The 19,214-nt window shown below is 39.5% G+C and overlaps 1 protein-coding gene across 1 annotated transcript; it reads right to left on the bottom strand.

Moving 5' to 3' along the window:
- Positions 1–200: 200 nt before the first annotated feature.
- On the bottom strand, positions 201–17,710 carry ZBBX (zinc finger B-box domain containing). The gene is made up of 18 exons (XM_039381873.1): positions 17,552–17,710; positions 17,283–17,392; positions 15,021–15,108; positions 14,396–14,509; positions 12,791–12,884; positions 11,099–11,147; positions 10,843–10,952; positions 8,156–8,330; positions 7,263–7,383; positions 6,614–6,741; positions 6,248–6,357; positions 5,823–5,929; positions 5,161–5,192; positions 3,914–4,155; positions 2,968–3,127; positions 2,326–2,475; positions 1,269–1,404; positions 201–551 (listed from the first exon to the last, which is right to left on the bottom strand). Exons 3-18 carry the CDS (start codon positions 15,086–15,088, stop codon positions 479–481), a joined length of 1,869 nt encoding a protein of 622 aa, XP_039237807.1. The 5' UTR covers positions 15,089–15,108; positions 17,283–17,392; positions 17,552–17,710; the 3' UTR covers positions 201–478.
- Positions 17,711–19,214: the final 1,504 nt, after the last annotated feature.

Raw genomic sequence — 19,214 nt, 5'->3', positions numbered from 1 at the left:
TCAAACAGAACATGATGAAGGGAAAAAGAACTTTAAAGCTAAGAATGCTGCTGTGCCTGAGCATCCTAAAGACGTTGCCAAAAGACACCATTAAGGTAATTTCAAAACTATAATTTCCATAAAACTTCACTAATAATAATCCCTGTTTGGCACCTCTCAGCTTGGCAACATAAAACTGCATTTGGAGACACAAAATTCCATCTGTGGGCAAGAAGACTTTTATTGAAATGAAAAAAATAAAGAATAGAACATCCTGAAAAAAAAAAAAAAGAAGCACAACACCAGTTTTCTTTTATTCTGTTGTTTCTTCGGACTAATAAAAAAAACCAAAAGCAAGATATTTTTAAGGAGTTTTACTGACAACTTCACAAGATAATCCTTAGTAAATAATATCTTGAGCAGCACTCAGAACACCTCTTCTGCTTCTTGGTTTGGTGTGACACACAAAGATGGAGAGGGAATTGAGTCCTTTCTGTGTTCACTGTAATGCAAGAACCTGTAGCTTATCCTCCAGAATTTCCTCCTCATCCATTTGGCTTTCATCCCAGGCCCTTAAAAGAAACACATTACGTTGATTTTCAGCACCTCAACTTGCTCTGCTTTGAGCCTTAGTGACAAATGTTCACATATGTAGAACCAAAAAGCAAAAAAATAGCTTTTGCAGGAGGTTTTGCCAGCACACACGGGGTACAAGCTGCTGTATTCAACTCTTGCCCTCAGTTTTTGTCACAAATCTCTGAATCAGCTAAATTTCCACAGCGTGTAATTAACCTCACAGTGTCTCTCTGACTCCTTCTAGTTCTGAGATCATATAAGAAACCAGTGAGACACAGAACTTTGGGGAACTTCCCTATTTCCAGTCATCTCCTCAGTGTCCAAAATAACAGCTTTATCACAGATAATGGTGAGTTAAAGGTTATTGGTCGACCTGCTCACAACTGCTGTTTTCAAAGTGCATTAAAACTAAAGAATTTGGGTGATTTTAAAGAGATTATTTTATAAATTTCAGTGCTAATGCATTAAAAAACCCCACAATCCCAAAATTTATCATTTGGATTCTCAACAACAAAATAAATCCCTTAATTCTTAATCTGAGCTGCCTGAGAACTGGTTTAGGACAAGTACAACACAGGTACAACACAGATCATGCTGACATTTCTAATAAGCAACAACTAGAAAGTTGAGATTGGTTTTATTTCAGTTCTGACATGATTTTTGGCACATTGAGCATTTTAAAACATCATTAAAACACTGCAAGTTTAACCTACCCAAAAATATCATCTGTATCATGGTCTTCTAGCTCCAGGTTTTCATGGAAATCTGTAGTATTTCCATAGATGTTCTCCAAGTCTCTGCTGGAGGAGGTTCCATCTTCAGAAGCTGAGCTGGAATGTTTTTCAGGATCTGAAATGTTTTAGGAACAAATATAAACAAAAAATGCAGGATCTACACTATCAATTTTTAAAAAATCCCAGAGTAGCAACAAAAACTTGCCATTAAATGTCTCAAAACAGCTTCAGCTGACAAAGAATGTCACTACAAACTGATTTTGCTGAAGATTGTGAATTTATAGATGTTAATAAAAAGGTCATAAATACATTGGAAAGTAGCACCTCATACTTCAAAAGCATCTTTCAGAGAAGAAATATATATGATTTAAATATTATGCACAATGCCACAAATTTGGAGGAAGGGAGACATTGTGATTGTGTGCAGAAAGCTTAAAACTTTGGTTCCTTCTCTTAATTTAAAATAACATGAATAAAAGATAGACACTTTCAAATATTTTTCTGGGATTCAAAATTGACAGTTTTGATTCCTGCACACAGCATTATTTAAATTAAAGTGCCACACTGGTTGCTCATGATGAGAGACATAATGTAAACCACATTTCTTGAGATGGAGACAGTTGAAATTGAGAAAGGTAAAGAAGTGCAGATGTAGTTGTGCATTTCTTGGTCCCTTGTTTCTTTTAGCTCATGTAATAATTACTTCAGTAGCAAAGGAATCCTTTATTAGATCACATCCATATTGCACAAGAGACTGTAAACACACAGTAACACAAACTGGTGCTAAAGAGTTTATTCTCTAAATATTCAAGTTAACAGGGGAGCAGTGGAGTAGAAACTAAGCACAATAATTAGTAGTGATAACTGAAAATAGGTAAATTTTAACTCAAAAGTCCATTTTTATGAAAACAATACCATGTATACGAGCCATTGCACCAAAATACATAAGATGAAGATATAAAAATGACCTAAATTCAGAGTCATCACAGTGTGTCTACATTTTACATAAGAAAAATGACCCTAAGTAGGTCCTTACCTGACCTCCACACCCCCATGTGAGGAGAAATTCTATTTTGAGCCCTGAACCCATCAGAAGGTCTGTTCAACTGCCTTTCCAAGACACCTTGAACTACAGAGTCCTCAGCATATTCACTTAAGCTCCTTTCAGAAACCCACTGTCCACCTCCTGAAATTAAAAAAATTATCAGAGGAAATTATTGGCAGGTTTTGTGTTAATATGCACTTAACTGGTCCTATATTTGCTGCATTTGATGTGTGTGATGTAAAGAAGCCATGCAATGAATTTTCTACCCATACAGAACACACTGAAAGCTTAATTTCAAGTGATACACTTGATCAAATTAATAATGTTCACCAGCCATTTCACATGTTGTTTCTCATACACCATTAAAAGCAGTAGGAACCTCCTCAAGCCAAATTGTCAGGGAATAGAAATAATTATATAAATCTATATCAATCTATGGCACTGGATTGATCTAATTTACCTCAAGGTAGCAAGTTTATTTTATCCTTCCACAAGTCCACTGTGTGCTGGCATGACTTAACCCTGAATGACTTCCAGAAGGAAACTGGATGGAAGTTACATGGAGAGAAGGATGTCTTACAGCAACAGGGATAACTATGTGTATTTTTGAGGATTTGATTCACATGCCAGTACCTGGAATAGGGAGGCTACTGTCCCTAGGGCTGGAGGCAGCACACAGGGAAGGAGGTGCTGCCAGAATTCCTTGCCTGGGGTTTGCACCTGCACCAAAGAAACCTTCGAGTCCCTGATACCACGTGGCAACAGATTTGTATCTTCTGGCTACATCCTGCAGCTTGAATAAAACACAGAGACATCAGAGACAGGAAAGGAAAGAGGAAAACTTCACAAATTGCCCTTGCAAGTTCAGATTAATAAAATGCTCATTTTATAGGACTGGGAATGATTTTGGCAGCCTGCTGTAATTCATATGGATGATGTTTTTGTACAAGATACGCCTTAAAATCCTAAAAAACTTCTCATGTTGTGAGAGTTTGAGTCTGTTCTTTCACTGTGGACATGAAAAGCAGTTTTTCTTTAGTTTCACTTTTGTGTACCTCAGTGAGAGCAATCACTGTTTAACAATGACTTCAAATCTTTGTCCCAACCTTTTCTAGGATTTTTCATTTTTAATTTTACTTTCAGCCAAAGAACATGTGAGGAACTTAAGTCAGATAAGAGCACCTACAATTTTTGGTCATTAAGTAGAGAGGTGAAGTAACCTCAGTTTTAACATGGTAAGAGCTGCTTCTCCCCAGCACCATCTTTTTTTCTGTCTGAGACCACACTGTTCTCTCTTTTGCTTTTTTTAGCACTAACAGGAATTTGGCTATATAAAGTAGGAAGCAGAGAGACCTTCATCCCCTACATATGTGGCAGGCAGAAACAACCCTTTAACTAAACTTTACTCTTATGGGGTGGAGTTTCTAGAGGAGAACAAGGTGAAGTGGTCAAGTATTGCAAGGTAACCACACAACCATCCCCACCTCTCAGCTGATTCAGGAACATGGTCTGGTGCCCCCTACTAAAGCAGATTAAGCAACATCATTTATCTATTTAACAATTAGACATCATAACTTACTGGTGAAGATTTCTTAATTACAGGCAAGCCCAAGCTGTGACTGTTACAGACACTGCCCAGTTCCTGTGACTCTTCCCTGGTTTCCTGCAGTTCTGTCTCAAGGTGTTTGTTGCTCTTTGGTTCAGTAGGGTTGGAGATCTCCTCCAGTGCTTCCCAGAAGCCCAGTGACCTCCCAGTCTCTGGTTTAATACTCTCCTTTTGCACTGAATTTCCTTCCAGAGGACTGCAGACAACCATTTTTTCTACAATCATAAAAATAGGTATATTTTTTTAACGGAAATATGAATTATAACCTGCAAGTCCACTGTGTTTTCTTCATGAACTTCAAATGTAAAACCTCCATTAAAGAACTGCAATAGCAGCAATTTCATAAAACATCTTTAAAAGCAGTATAATGGTTTGGAATCCATCCTATCAGGCTGTGAATGATTCTGCAAGCTGTATTTCTCTGTTTATACAACACATTATTTTTTACCCTGTGCCCACAAAAGCACAGAAATCACATCTCATTAGTCAGCTCTTGTTTGTTTTTGGTTTTTTTTTCCCATTTGAAGAGTTAAACAAGCAGTTTCTTGAACTCAACACAAAGAGAACAAGTGCCAGGTCTTGAAGTGCTGGAGCAAATGTTTGGGACTTGCAAGAGCAAGAAATGAATAACCTTTACATTCTAAGTTATTTCTTAATATTAAAAAAGTGACTGATTTTTTACATAGTTTTAGGACACAGAGTAAGATCTGTGGGACTCCTCAAGAGTGCCACAAAATAAAGCTGTCAGATTTTCACAGTGATTTCCCTGGCATGCAGTTGGATTACTTAAACACCAATGATGATCTTTCATGCAGAACAGGTAATCGTTTACACAGTTTCTTAATCTAGCTACCTAAAAGTTTTTTATACATCAAAAGCACACATGCTATAAATTAGATTTAATACAGATAAACTGACTTGAAGATGACCTGCTTTATAATGGGTTTATTTTCAGTATCCAGCTCCTATTAGGTTAGCTTCTCCCTCAAATACAAGCTCAGAGAAGCAAGATTTCTGTCACAGTGATACCCATCATTTCAAAATTGCTCTCAGAGCCCATCAAATTGTAATCAAGGGACCTGATAGCTCAGAGAAGGGCACATAATTTAACTTTAATTATTTTTCAGACAACCATCATAGTTGCCTCCCACATCCTACATGAGAATGATAAACTGTACACATTTAGGTTTATTGTACAAATAATAACTTTCCAAATTTACCTTGAGAAATTTCTTGAGAAGAAACAGGATTTCTGTCAAGAGGAAAAAGGGTAAAAAACATTGAGTGTCAGCTGTGGAAGTTAAATGACAAGAAGATTTTCTCATACACTTTCTCTTGGCCAAAGGTCTGGTCTGCAACTGCTGAACAGCTTTGAAAGGGAAGGAGAAAAGACTAAAAGAATAAAATATAGCAAAACAGGTCACAGCTAATCAGTGTGGGGAGATCAGAAGAACTGCGCATGTGTCGTTAACTATGAGGACTTATTTTTGTCTGGAATTACAAAGTTAGTCAAGTGAGAACATCTTAAAAGAGCACAACACTGAGTAATGACAGATTTTGTATGTGAGTTCCTGTTTCTGCTGAGGCTGGAGCTCAGAAAAGAGAAATTCTACCTGGAATTCATGGCAAGCACATGGAAAGAACTGTATCTTACATGGGTTGACATTGGAGTGATCAAAGAAACCAAATGAAGACATTTCAAAGTGATGTCTCTCCGATTACAGGCAATTAATATTCTGTAGTGGCTTTAAAACAATGTATCAATGACTCATAAAAGTGTGACTGACTGCAAAGAAAAGCCCCCTTTTCTTAGGGATGTAACTAAACCAGAAGATGGGATTATTTCCTTTTCTCTTCCACAGAATCTCTGCATTCCTGATACCTTCCACACTGCTCCAGTGCTTCAGTTTTTCCTTGCTGGTTCATTCCCTCAGCCCCAGTTTCCACCACCAAATAGTTGGATGATTCTTCCAAGTCTGTGCTGTGAGGCTAAATAAAAAACAAAAACATCCATATTCAGCAATGGATTAAAATTTAAAGAAAAAGTCAAGTAACTCAAGTGATTAAAAGCTTGAAGACTTCATCTTTGTATAACTTCTATATAGTGCAGGTCCCTGGATAGAACAGGAAAAAATACAGGGAACTTTTGGAAAAATAAATTTTCCACATTGGTATGGAAAAGATAAACCCATATTTTTTTCATACTGCAAATTATTTATTAAAATCCTTTAAATATTTAACTTATCAAGATTTGAAAAATCACTTCAGATGACTGAAGATTCAGGAATTCCTTTATTACACACTTACATCATCGAGGAACTCAATTTTCAAAGAGGACTCTGGCTCTGCATTTCCAGAAGTGGTGTTGGATTCTTCCACTTTAAAAAGAGATGCCCAAAATCTCTTCATCTCTTCAACTAGTAAATATAATTAATTTCATGCATTTATTTTTTTCCTGTTTGACTTACACTTATAAAAATGCAAACTTTTATTTATCTTAAAGTACCACAAATTCCTCCTTTCATTATTGTTACTTTAAGCAGAATCCTCCCAAGTGTATAGCTGTTCAGCAATAAATTGCAAAAAATTTTGCAAAATAAATTTATTTTGCAAAATAAATTGAAAAAAAAAAAAAGATATTATTTAGGTTCAATAAACAGAAATTTATTACACCTGAAAAGTCATCCACATCATCATCATCTCCTTCTCCTCCTCCTCCACTCACAGCTTGATGGACACTCAGTGTTTGCACAGGCTTTAAATCTCTCATGCAATTGTCAGGAATCTCATCAACAGGAGTTCTGAAAAAGGAGAAGAAATCAATCTTAAAAAGTCATAATTACATTATATATATATATATAAAATATCACAGTCCTTAAAACAAAAAAAAAGAAAAAGGAAAAACCCCACCCACTATTTACTCCAGCTGTATTAATTCTTCCTAATTTCACTGAGATGACCTTGCACCTCAGTGAGTAACAAAACAACCCTGCAACATTTCTAAAGGCATCCTGATGCTTGTGCTTCCCTCTCTCTATAAAACTCCTGTAGCAAATGCCCCAGAAAAATCAAGCAACCAAATATCATTATCAGTCTTCAAACTCTACAGTAAACTGAGAGCAAAGAGAATCCCTCCAAATACTCCCCCTGCAGTAATTCTGAACTATTAAACCATCAAGTCAGGCTATGATGGTTATTTTATTCAAATAAAGCACTCTGTATACACTCCCCTTAACTCTTGATAATGTATCTAATATGTTAGAAGTTTCAAGGGGATTTTTGTTAATGCTATGAAGTATTTCTGAGCTTTTCCTTTCAATACCTTCTGTATTTCTTAAGTAAGAGTTTCTCCATGTAGCTCAGGCCATCCTTCTTAAATTCCACTTGGACAGGTTCCTCCAGAACAGTAACACTGGTCTGGACCTCACAAATTCCCACAGATTCTATTAGAATTATGAAAAAAAAATATACAGATGTTCAGGCTTATAAACTTGTTATTTATCTACATTATTTTTGAATGAACAACATATTGGTAGTCTATCCCTCACTGAGTCTTTGCATAATTCCAAAATTTAAATGGCCAGCAGATAAAAATCCCACCATATCACAGGAAAGAAAAGAAAAAAAAAAAAGTCAGTATAATATTATTTGTACAAAAAATACAGAGAGAACAAACACCATCCACAGACTAGAGGAACAAGACCAGCTTGCACAAATCCAATCAGACAAGAGGATTTTTATCCCCATTTTTCAATGCATACTTCAGCTGATTGCAGCTGTTCATTGGGACAAAGAAATATTAAGAGCCTGTGGAAGGCAAGCAAGAAATGCATTTTGATAGAACACACAAAATCCTGAGCTTTGCACATTCCCTGCCTCAGTTCAAAGCTGGGACTTTATGCTTGAGCACTGCAGTTCATATTAAAGTGTCATGTGAGAAACAATGCCACAGAAAGGGACATGAGCTGAAAAATCTGGCCAATGCCACAGCTGAGTACAAAAACTGGGATAAACATCAACCTGCATGTTACTAAGATAAAAAAAAAAACCTTCAGAGGTCGTTGTTATTGATAAAGGAACATAGAGAGAAAAACTGAGAAAAAAAACCATTTTTTATTCTAATAGAAGATCTCCCTTCACCAATCAAAAGTCTGCCGACTCACCCAACTGGCTCTTAATGTATTTAAAATGCAATTAAAACAGAACAAATCCTACCTGATGGCACCTCACTGGCTGGCACTTGTTCCCTGTGATCACTATTCCCCTTCCTCCATTGAAGCAAAGCTTCCTGGAAAGACTTTGCAGATTCTTCCTCGTTATATGAGCCATTTAACAATAATCCTTCATCCTCATTTTCAGGGCCTGTACAGGTTGATTCTGAGGGTGGTTCCTAAATCAGTTCCACGACATAATTAACAAAGCACTGGTGATGACAATTCTCTCCCCAGCAATGTTTTTAGTGTCCCCTGTGGAAATGCAACACTCAGTTTCCTGGGCTCAGCCAAACTACCCTGGAATTCAAGATCACTCAGGTTTTATGTGCTCTTGCTCACAACTAAATTGGAACATTCTGTCAAGAGCTAAAGAAGAAAAACCAAGAAATTTGTATAAGCAGATACACAAAAAAACCCCCACTTTTAAATGTTTCTAATAGCAGAGAGCAGTGGCCATGGACAGCCCACATTCTATGCACAGGATATACTGCCACGGAGAGCTCACATTCCATGGACAGGACAGATTAAATGAAGCATTTTATGCACCACATCTCATTTAAACTAATTTATGAGCTATGTACTTTATTAATGAAGTTCTACTCATTGAAGCTTCACAGCAAACAGAAGCACATCTGTAGAAGTCAATAAAAGGAAAATGTTCCTAAGGAGTAACTGGAACACCAGCTCATACATTAAAAAAGCAGTCCAGGGAAGTCCAAATTTTAAAAAACTAGATGAGATTGACTGAAAATAGCTACAAAAGGAGAATAACAAGTATTATACAGGGATTTTGCTGATTTGCAACCTTCATTAGAACAAATAAAACTACTGTGGAAAGTTTTGACGACCAACTCTTGAACGATTATCAAGCAAAATCAAGAAATATTTTATGTTCATCCACACAGAGAGCAGAAGAAAAGACTTTTTGTCTGTACAATCCCAAAGCAGAGCACACGTTCTTACCACAAAAGCAGCAAAGGGACAGGCAGAAAGGGCAGTGAGAAAGAGTCAGAGCAGCCTCTACAGAAGCAGAACCTGCTCACCCCACATCTCTATGCCATGATCGACCCAGCGACCCTGCAGCTGCTGGTTGCACATTAAACGGTCCCTGGGACTCGCCCTGAGCCTGCAGACACACGAACCACTCTACAAAGCTGTTCCCTGTTTCCTTTCGCACTTCCCTCCGATCCTCGCGCTGCAAGGCTGGGTGGGCACGGCTCAGAGTTTACTGTGGGAATGAATCCCTGTTCCTGGGGTTCCTGGGATCGGCAAGAAGCACCCGAAAGAAGGCAGGCCTTCACCTAGCGCGGGGCGAGCAAATCGTCGCTCCATTCGTCACGAAATTCAGGATTTCCAGCCCGATTTATCCCCTCACCCCCGGGAGGCGGGAGCGCTCCGGGATCCCGGCGCCGCAGCCGCGTTCGGGGCGTCCCGCGGGGCCGCAGCTCCGCCTGGCGCACATCCCTGGAACTGCAGCCCCGCTCCCGGGATCGCTCCTTGGAAAACCCCTGGGAAAAACCAAACCACGCACTTGGGGATTACTCAGTAGATACTTGGGGTATTTACTCATTATTGGGTGGGTAGTAATGAAATTGCGGGGAGGGCATGGAAAAAAAAAAGAATTAAAGCAGCAAAATCCCACCGGCTCTGATGGCAGGGATTTCAAATCCACAGGAACCTTTTTTTTGCAAGGAAAGCCATTAAAAGACACACACAGAGTATCTGTTCCATCTGGTTTGAGTGTTAGCAGCTCCAACTGGTTTAATTTGCCATAAAAGCAATGGAAATAAATCACAGCATGACCCCACAGGTCGGGGAAGGGGATCTTTCTAAGGGAGGTGATACTTTTTATTTTCCTATTGAAGAGTGGAATTACTCTATTAACAAAAGTTACTTCAAAAATCAAATAGTATGAAGCTACACCACACTTTGGAGGCCAGGTTTCTTATTCATACTTTCTGAAAGGCAAAATTTATTAAATATAAATCACCTCATAGTTGATAACAATAATTTCCACTCTAACATAGCAAGTGCCAGCTTGGAAAGCAGCCACAATTCAGCACGTGCCCTGGTCCTTATCAAAGTATTTAAAGCTACAAAATATTCATGGGCCACTCAATTCTGCCCTATTTGCCTGCAATCACATGTCTTATTTTATTCACAGAGTGGTGTTCTTTAGGTAAGTAAGAGTCTTCTTCAGTCATGTTCACATGCTGTGCAAATTCATAAAAATACAGCTTAAAGGAATTCTTTAGCTGCTGCCAGTTAAAGAACTGGTCACAGTTGTGGTAACAAAATCAAATCATTTGTTTCCCTGCATTCAGGGAGATCAGTGCATAAAACCTCCCTTATGGGCAATAAACAGTTATCACAGAGACAAAGCCTATGTGGGTATCACCAATGTATTTTAGGAAACAGATGAGGAAAAACTCTTAATATGGTTTCGATTCCAGAAAAAGAAGATATTTAACTAATGTAGGATCAAATTAATCTCAAATGTTTAAGTAGTTTTCTCCTCTTTTGAAGTTGCTGCATGGTCACTCTGGCAACTCAGCCTGGACAAACCCAAGGCAATTCATTTTACAACATATAACAACGTCTAATAAATGTCTGTCTCCATACTGCCACAAAAAACTTATATGCATATTATTGTGTTGCTGGAGAGTAATTTTTAAACCATTCACTTACCAGCAGCACACTCTTAATTTCAGACAGTCCACATGCAACCCTCTCCACTTCAGAGTTCTTATGTGCTACAGCATTTTCCATTTCAGGCTTAAATTGTTCTTTCACTGGCTCTGGAAAAACACAAACAATTAAAAAACCAAACTAATCCAGTATTCCAGTCTCTGATTTCTTTATGCCTTAATTGCAGCAACCTCCAAGAATAGATAATCTACCAGAAAATCGTGAAATTTTATTTTGTTAAGAAAGATGTCTTTACCTTGAATCTGGTCTTTGAGTATTTGCAACTTCACTTTTCCTGAAGAAACCTATATGGAAGAATATATGCACATATATTTAAGATGTTAATGAAAATAAATAAAAGAGTAACTTTTGATAGAATAGAATGAAAATGTTGCTTGGTTCCAGGAAAGCAGCCAGGCATGTATATGAAGAGAAAACTCCACATATTGCTCATGACAGCCCTGAAGGCTGGGACTACTTTCCCTCCCCAGCCATGAAATGATGTTGTCCTTGTTCACCCAGCCAGGAATGTTCTCCAGAACATTCCATAACTGCAGAACTTCCATAACCACAGTGATCTAAACCCAGACATCACTCAACCAGTGATGTCCTCTGCATATACAACCTGCACTCACACCTACCCCTGTTTGAGGGGGGAGGTCTCAGCCTGTTTTCACTCTGCTTCTCCTCATGACCCTTCCATGATTTGGCATCCCAGTAATTAATGATTTTCATCACTGCTCCTCACTTTTTCCCTGCAGAGCCCACACTGAATCCTCACTGGCCCTCACTTGCCCCTTGCTTTAATTTTACCCTTTAGAACATTCTGCCCCATCTCAGCCATCAGAGCTGAAATCTGAAGTCTTTTGAAGCAGCAACTGCTTTGAGTTACTCGTCCCAGAGAAGGGGAAAGAGAAGGAGGTGGGTTAAAGAAAACCTTTTCATTTTATTGGAATTGAGTGTGTTGGCTGAGAGGACCTTCTTGCCAAACTGCTGCTGCTTCAAAAGGCTTCAAACAGCAACTGTGACGGCTCAGTCTGAAGTTGTCATTGTCTGGTTTTCTCTCCAGACTTATCCAAGCTTTGTTTCAGCCAGTTCCAAGTGGTCTGTGTTAATTAACAGCTCTCATTTCAACCCAGCGCACACAGCACGGCTGCCAGAAAAAAAGCAGGAGAGAAAACTTTCTTTTCAAGTCCCACTCAGACCAATTTGTGCCTCTGCAGACACATCTGTGCCCGCTAAAGCAAAGAGGAAGCATCTCTAAGCTGAATTAGTTTCGATTTTGGGATCCCCTACAGATTTTTCACAGAACAAGCGAAGAACATAAGCTCTGTTATCACAACTGGGATTTTACCAGCACTTGTGAACATTATTTGCTGACAGACACACCTAATACCTGCTTCCATGATGTACAAAGCCTAAGCTATTAAAATACACTTATTTCACCAAAGAATGAAATATTAAGACCAGCTTATTACAGTTGGAAGTGATAACACTCCCTACAAGGTTCAGTCTTCAGCTACTTACAAATTTGACCAGCTTTCACCATTCCCAAATGTCTGCCTTACCCTGAATATTTTTTAAGAGTGTCAGCAAAATTGTCCTTGCCTATTCCAAAAGGGAATAAGGGAAAATACCCCATTGAGTGAATATTGAAAAGAAATCACATTTTTCAATTCTTACAATATTAAACCTGTAGAAGCAATGATAATTTGCTGCCTATCACAATTAAAAACACAACAGATCACCCCAGAGAGCTTGATGTTCCTCCAGCTCAAAGGGAACCATAAGCTTGGCATGGAAAATAAACAATGAGGGATTTTACTCAGAAGGTGCTTAACCTCTTATTATTTTTATAGTATATAAAATTCCCATGTTCTGCAGCATAAATCTAATTCTAAACCTTGCTTTGTTTTAAATAGCTTTACTTGCAAATGTACTTTAATACCTTTTTCCAGTTTTCTTTACTTTGTGACAAAACTCGGGCTTGGATGGTCATTGGTCCTGCCTGTCCAGATTTCCAGTGATAAGGACTTAATTTCCTATGAACCAAGAGCAAGAAAAAACTCAAAAACTATGTCTTCTGTAAGCAAGAGAAACATATAGGTTTTCCTTCAGGTTTTAAATATGAACAGAGCATCACAAAAATAAAATACTCCTCTAGAGGATAATCGATTCCCCAAAACACAAACACCTCCTCCACATTGCACCCTGCTTCTCATCTACTTTAACAGCAGTAAATATATCAAATGTATAAGAAAGAACTGATTTTGAAATTGGTCTAAGCTTTTAAATGTAAGGAAATCTCAGGTTGGTTTTAGAAGAATAAAAACAGAAGTACACCTTAGATAAGTCTTCATTGTCCCAACTTACTCCAGGGCTTTCATCCAGCACTGCTAAAATGCAGCACCTTTTAATAAGTCAGGACCAAACACCTACAATCTCAGTGATAAATCAATTTAGATTTGATTGCTATGATTAACATGGAAGATGGAGGGGAAGAATTTAAGACTATGGGAGATTAAACTCTGATTTTCACCTTTAGGACGCTGCAGAACACAGTGCTGTGGAATAGTGAGCAAGGATTCAAATGTAAAACCTGCTCTGTTTTACAGAAAAACAAACATAGGGCAAAACAAACAAAACCAAACAAAACAAGGAGCAAGAAAAACAGAGGAGGGAAGAGGGATGAAGGCCAGGCTGGATGGGGCTTGGAGCAACCTGGTCTAGTGGAAGGTGTCCCTGACCATGGCAGGGGTTTGGAACTAGATGATCTTTCAGGTCCTTTCCAACCCAAACCATTCTGTGATTCCCACTGCTCCTATCATTTGAGCTCACCATGACACCACCATCAGGATCTGCAGGTCCAAGGACACGAGAACAATATGGGGGGCCAAGTGCCACACATTATCTGGAAATCTGCCTCACCAGCCCAGGGAAACACTGCCAGAGCTGCAAACTGAGCAGCACCAAGGCTCCAAGGTATCCAAGGCTTTTGCATCTCCAGTGACACAGCACATCAGGCAGGAACACAAAGAAATAGAAGCAGATGTTGCAGGGATTTGCCAACATTCAGAGTGAGTCTGAGAGATTTAAACTTCCACCCCAGCATTTGCTTCATTCCATTGTGCTTCCTTTCCAAGCCTTGTTTCCCATCCTACAGGAGATGCAGCTCTGAAGCTACACAGGCACATGAAAAATGGGATCAAAACAATGTTGAGAACAGAATCCTCCTGAGAAATTGCAGAAATAAGACTAAAACAGTGCAGGAGAAACTGCTCTCTGTCTCCTGCTTTAAAATTAAGGGGACAAATCCAGTCAGAGAGCAGCAAAGGGAGAGGGGAAAAAAGGGGGGAAAAGGGATCAAATGTCACATGTGACTTTAAAAGTAACAAAGCCATAGGGAAGCAAGTTTATCATTGGGAAGAGAAATTGGAGAGACTGAACACTTTTGTGAATTCCAAACTTTGCAGGAGAACCCATCTGGGGCAGGGGGAGGTGTGGAGGGAGCATCTCACTGGATTCCATTTTTCCATACAGAAATTCCACCTACTTTCTCTCTTCTTTTTCTCTGCTCATGTTTGACTGGAGTTGCTGCAATTTCTTCTCCATCTCTCTGTTTTCTGTCTCTAATTGCTCTTTCTCCAACTGCAATTCTCTGACAGTTCTGGAGGAGTTAAAGCAGCAAAATATTCATCAGAAATTACAGGACAGTGAGTGAGGTACCTGAAGAATTTTAAAGCAAAAAAAAAAAAAAAAAAAAAAAGGTCACTCTTCTATCTCCCATCAAGACTGGAAACAGTTCTGGAAAAGGGGCATGACAGTGACAGGGATACTCCAAAATGAGCTTTAGAGTGGCCAACACAAAAGTCATACAACTGTGTGCTCAGAAAGGTTTGTTGTTTAATTATATTAAAATCAACCATCCCAGTGACTTCTTCAGTATTCTTTGTATTACACATTAGATATACAGAGTTATAAAACCTTTAACTCAAGCAGAAAATAGATTAAAGCCTATGAAAAGGTCAAGGATAAAAGCATAGGGAAAATGCTAGAACAGAAACACATCATGATTCTTATTGCTGTGGCACAAATAAGTTCTTCTATTAATGTTGCATTAAAAGCTATTAAAAGTTAACACAACACATCTCAATCTCAATCAGACAGAATGCACTTACTTTGTTTTTAATCTCACTGAGGTTCCAGTTTTTGAGCCTGGGAGTACCACAAAATCATTGATATTCATGATACCCAGTATAACTTCTTCTGAAAAAGAGAATTTCAATAATCTACAGTCAGAAACCTGTTGAAATGGGAATTTGATTGAAATTAAACCAGTAAAAAAGTCATTAAACATCCAAAAATATTCACGTATAGGTGAGAAAAATGAAGCACAGAACTTGTTTATATGAAGTACCAATAAAATCCTAGAACAACTCAAAATTAAATTTAACTGGAAAAAAAAAAAAAACACCACCTTTTTATTACTTTTATGATACCAGGGAAAAGATTTTCTTGTCTTTCATTTGGGCAATTCCCTAAAGTTCAATGCAAGCAGTTTAATATTAAATAAAACAATAAAAATGAACGAGACCCATAGAAAGCACAAAGAAGGAGAAAATTGTACCAATGGCTATGAAGTCAAAGCATCTCAACGGACTTGGGAAGATAAATACCTTCTGTCATGTACAAATTGATACAAAGGAATACAATAACTCCCAGAGCAGAGTTAGTCCCTACTCTCAAGATTTCAAGACAATGGTATTTCAAATACATTTTTTTCCCACATTGTAAAGTACTCTTCCAAAAGGCAAGTTCATCCAGCACAGATGAACAGTCCAAACTGGTGCCACAGAACCTGAAACAGTGACATTTCAGTGTTGACAGAATGTGTGCACCAAATATGTTTCTTATTGTGTCAGAAAAAACCAAGCCACTCTATCCTAACATCACGTCAAAACAATTGTTCTTTTATTACCTGCTAAGATAAAACAAGATTTTATTAACTGTGCTAGCAGGACTAGTGCAGCTGGACAGAAGGAGGGAACACTGGGTTTGAGGGAGCCCAAAGGATATTTAATAGCAAAAAAATATTAAAAAAAAAAAAGAGGTAAAATTATAAAAAAAAAAAGGCAAAGAAAAAAGAGGTAAAAAATAGTAAAAAAAAAAAAAAAAGAAAAGAGGTCAGCTTAGCAAGCCAATGGGGGGAAAGTAGTTAACTCACATAAATCGTATTCTTTTATTAACTTTAAGCATTTGCTTCCAGGAATATTTTAAAGAGGTAAGTTAGCAGTTGTGATAACAGCAGAGTTAAATATCAGATGTACTGTGTGAGAATATCAGAGATAAAAGGCCCTGTTTTTCAGGAACACTGTAATACTGGGTGGAAAAAAAAGTCTCAAGTTGAAAGTAACAGGGGATAGACATGAATTTATTTAATAGCTATTAGAGCATAAGCTTATTTTTTTAAGAACAGCTGTTAAACACTGAGATTGTAACAGTCAAACAATTAAACAAACCCCATGGGGAAATATGCACCCTTAGCTTGTAAGACATCCTGAAGTATCCATGAGATGGGTGCTCAGGACTGACAGGGAAGTCCAGCAAAGGCAACCCCAAACTCCTCAGAAACAGATTCATAATTTAAATACAGACAGGAGTTCCTTTTTTTCCTGTCTGCTTTTTGTTTAATGAATCCTTTTTCTCTCGCTAATAGGTAACACAATTTGCCAGTGAGGCAAACAACAGTAAAGCAACTCATCAACATAAATAAATCAAGCATTAATTAGCCACATCCTTTCTGCCTGCTCTTCTACACACCCTGTACTCAAATTTCATCATTCTAGCAGGTTCCTCTGTGCTAATGGATACAGAGTGCCACTGAACAAAACAAACACTGGTGTTTTGGCTAAATGAAATTTAATTTAACTTTAAAGCCTGCATAGCTAAATGAACCCAAATTCCATACACCCCGTATCTCAGCTTAGCTCACGTTTCTTCCTAATCAATTTAAAGATGGGTTTATAACTCAAAGACAGCTGAAGATGGGTGCAGTTTATTTCAAACTACAAGAGTTTAACTAGAGCAGACTAAATTCCAACAGCGTTCTCACATCAATAAAACCATAAAATCCGAAGGGATACTATGTATATGTAATAGCTCACATCCAATTATTGTAACCATGAACACGGATTTCATGCTACACTGAGTCCTATCCACTTACCAATAATTCAAACCTAACTCTTTCCTTTGAAGAAGAATTCTAAGTGTAGTAAAGAATTTGTCTGTCATTGCTCCCCACCCATTTGCTGTTAATTACAACAACTGAGACACTCAGACTTGTGGTTTTTCCAAACATTTAACATCTCGCTAACTAGTTAAAATAAAAAAAAAAAAAAATGATATTAAAGAAAATAAAAAAAGGAAAGAAAAAAACCCACCAAACAAACTTTGATTGCCTCGTTAATCTGCCAGTCTAAATCCAGCAGTCAGGTAGGCCAATGGAATCTCAGTCTCTCAGGATAAATTCATATCCTCCATGCCCCAATATCTGTGACACCAACAAGAAAAAAAGCTTTTTAAACCAATTATCCATTTCTATGTTTAATACCATACAACATGCACCAAGTCAGACCATGAAACCCAGATTAGAACAGCTAAAGGACACTTTCCCTAAGTTATTTTTCCAGAGTTTGAAATTTCACCCCACTTTGGAAAGACATATTATCTTGACGACTGTGAAAAGCCAACACCTATTTCCACGAGTGGTGAATCTCCACTGCTTAACCAAGAACTCTGGTTTCAACTTGTATTTTAAAAAACTTCAAACGCAGAAGACGTGAGATTGGTCTCTGTGTCTCCAAGCAGTCTACTAAAAAAGAAAAAAACACATTACCAAGTTATGTTTCTGGAGATAAATGCCTCCTTATCCACATTGTACAGCTACAGTAAGTGCTCTGTGAGCTGCGCGATCTGCCCAGAGGAAGCAGAGCAGGGGGAGCAGCAGGTGGGGCTATAAATAATAAATTTATTGAATAAACGGAGCAGAGTCAGGACTTGCCTTTAAAGCTTCTCTTCAGCTCTAGTGTGTGCAGAGCAGTTGGTCCGGGTGGGAAACTCAGCTCTGGGGAAACAGAGAGAGTGCACAGGGGCAGGCAGAAAATCAAGACCTAAAAGCCTTACAGCAAAGCGGTGGGGTTGGGGTTTTGTTTCGTTACCGAGGCTCAGTTTTCCGAGACTGATGAAAGGTGGGAAGCGCAGGGAAGAAGTGAAGTACCCAGAACTGTAACCTCAGACTACAGAGCCGAGAGGGGGGGAATAAAGAGCAGCGAGGGGGGCGAACACAAATTCCAGCTGTGCGCGGGCAGGGCACTCCCGAGCACAATCCAGGGGCACTTCCACCTGTCCCAGGCGCTCCCTCAGCCCTTGCTGGGGGCGGCAGCGCCGGGGCGGGACGCGCTGGCTGATGGTCCCCTGAGGGGAACCGCCAGGACCCCCCGGCCTACTCTGAGGGCTCAGCCCCGCGGGGTTGGTCCCCGTCCTGATCCCAATCCCGATCCCGGTCCCAACCCCGGCCCCGCGGCCGCCGCCGTTGCCATGGCAGCGCGGGCCGCGGGAGAGCCCATTCGGCGCCGCGGGGGTGGGACACGGGAGAGACTATCCCGTGGGGGGGTGAGGGGAGCGGCCGCCCCGTGGGACCACAGCGAGCCCCTCAGTGCCGTGCCCGCAGTCAGCTAAATGTGTGGACTCGTGGAACTGTCAGGGTTGGAAGAGACCCTTAAGATCATCCAGTCCAACCATCCACCCAGCACCTCCACTGTAACCCCTAAAGTGCATCACCCAGCGCCAGATCCAGCTCCTCAGGGACACCTCCAGGGATGGTGACTCCAACACCTCCCTGGGCAAACCATTCCAAGCCTGACCACCCCAACAGGGAAAATATTTTATTGAATCTTTCCTGCCTTAGCTTAAGGCCGTTTCCTCGGTCCTCTCACCACACACATGGCAGAAGAGATCTGCCATCACCTGAGCACAACCTGCTTGTGGAGAGCGATGAGGTCCCTCCTGAGCCTCCTCTTTTCCAGATTAAACACACCCAGGTTCCACAGCTGTTCCTCATAAAACGTAAAAAATTTAAACCCCGGGCCCACGATACCTCCTGTGAGCTCAGTCCCTCAGGTGTCCAGGGGCTGCTCTGTTATTTCCAGCCCAGCAGCATTTCCATGGTGGCCCAAGAGTTCCATCGCTGAGGGAGAGCAAAGCTGAGCCCTTGGTGCTCCCACCCTGGACAAAGCTCAGCTTTTCACTCACTGTATTTAAAGCTGATCCTTAAAGTCTCTGTGCCTCCAGTAGACTCAGTGCTGCTCCATCCC

The sequence above is a fragment of the Pipra filicauda genome, unplaced genomic scaffold (genome assembly GCF_003945595.2).
Source record: "Pipra filicauda isolate LSUMZ 115617 unplaced genomic scaffold, ASM394559v2 scaffold244_size1468961_pilon, whole genome shotgun sequence".
NCBI classification, from domain to species: domain Eukaryota; kingdom Metazoa; phylum Chordata; class Aves; order Passeriformes; family Pipridae; genus Pipra; species Pipra filicauda.
The sequence above is the reverse complement of the archived record's forward strand: the minus strand, read 5'-3'. Positions and strand labels throughout refer to the sequence as shown.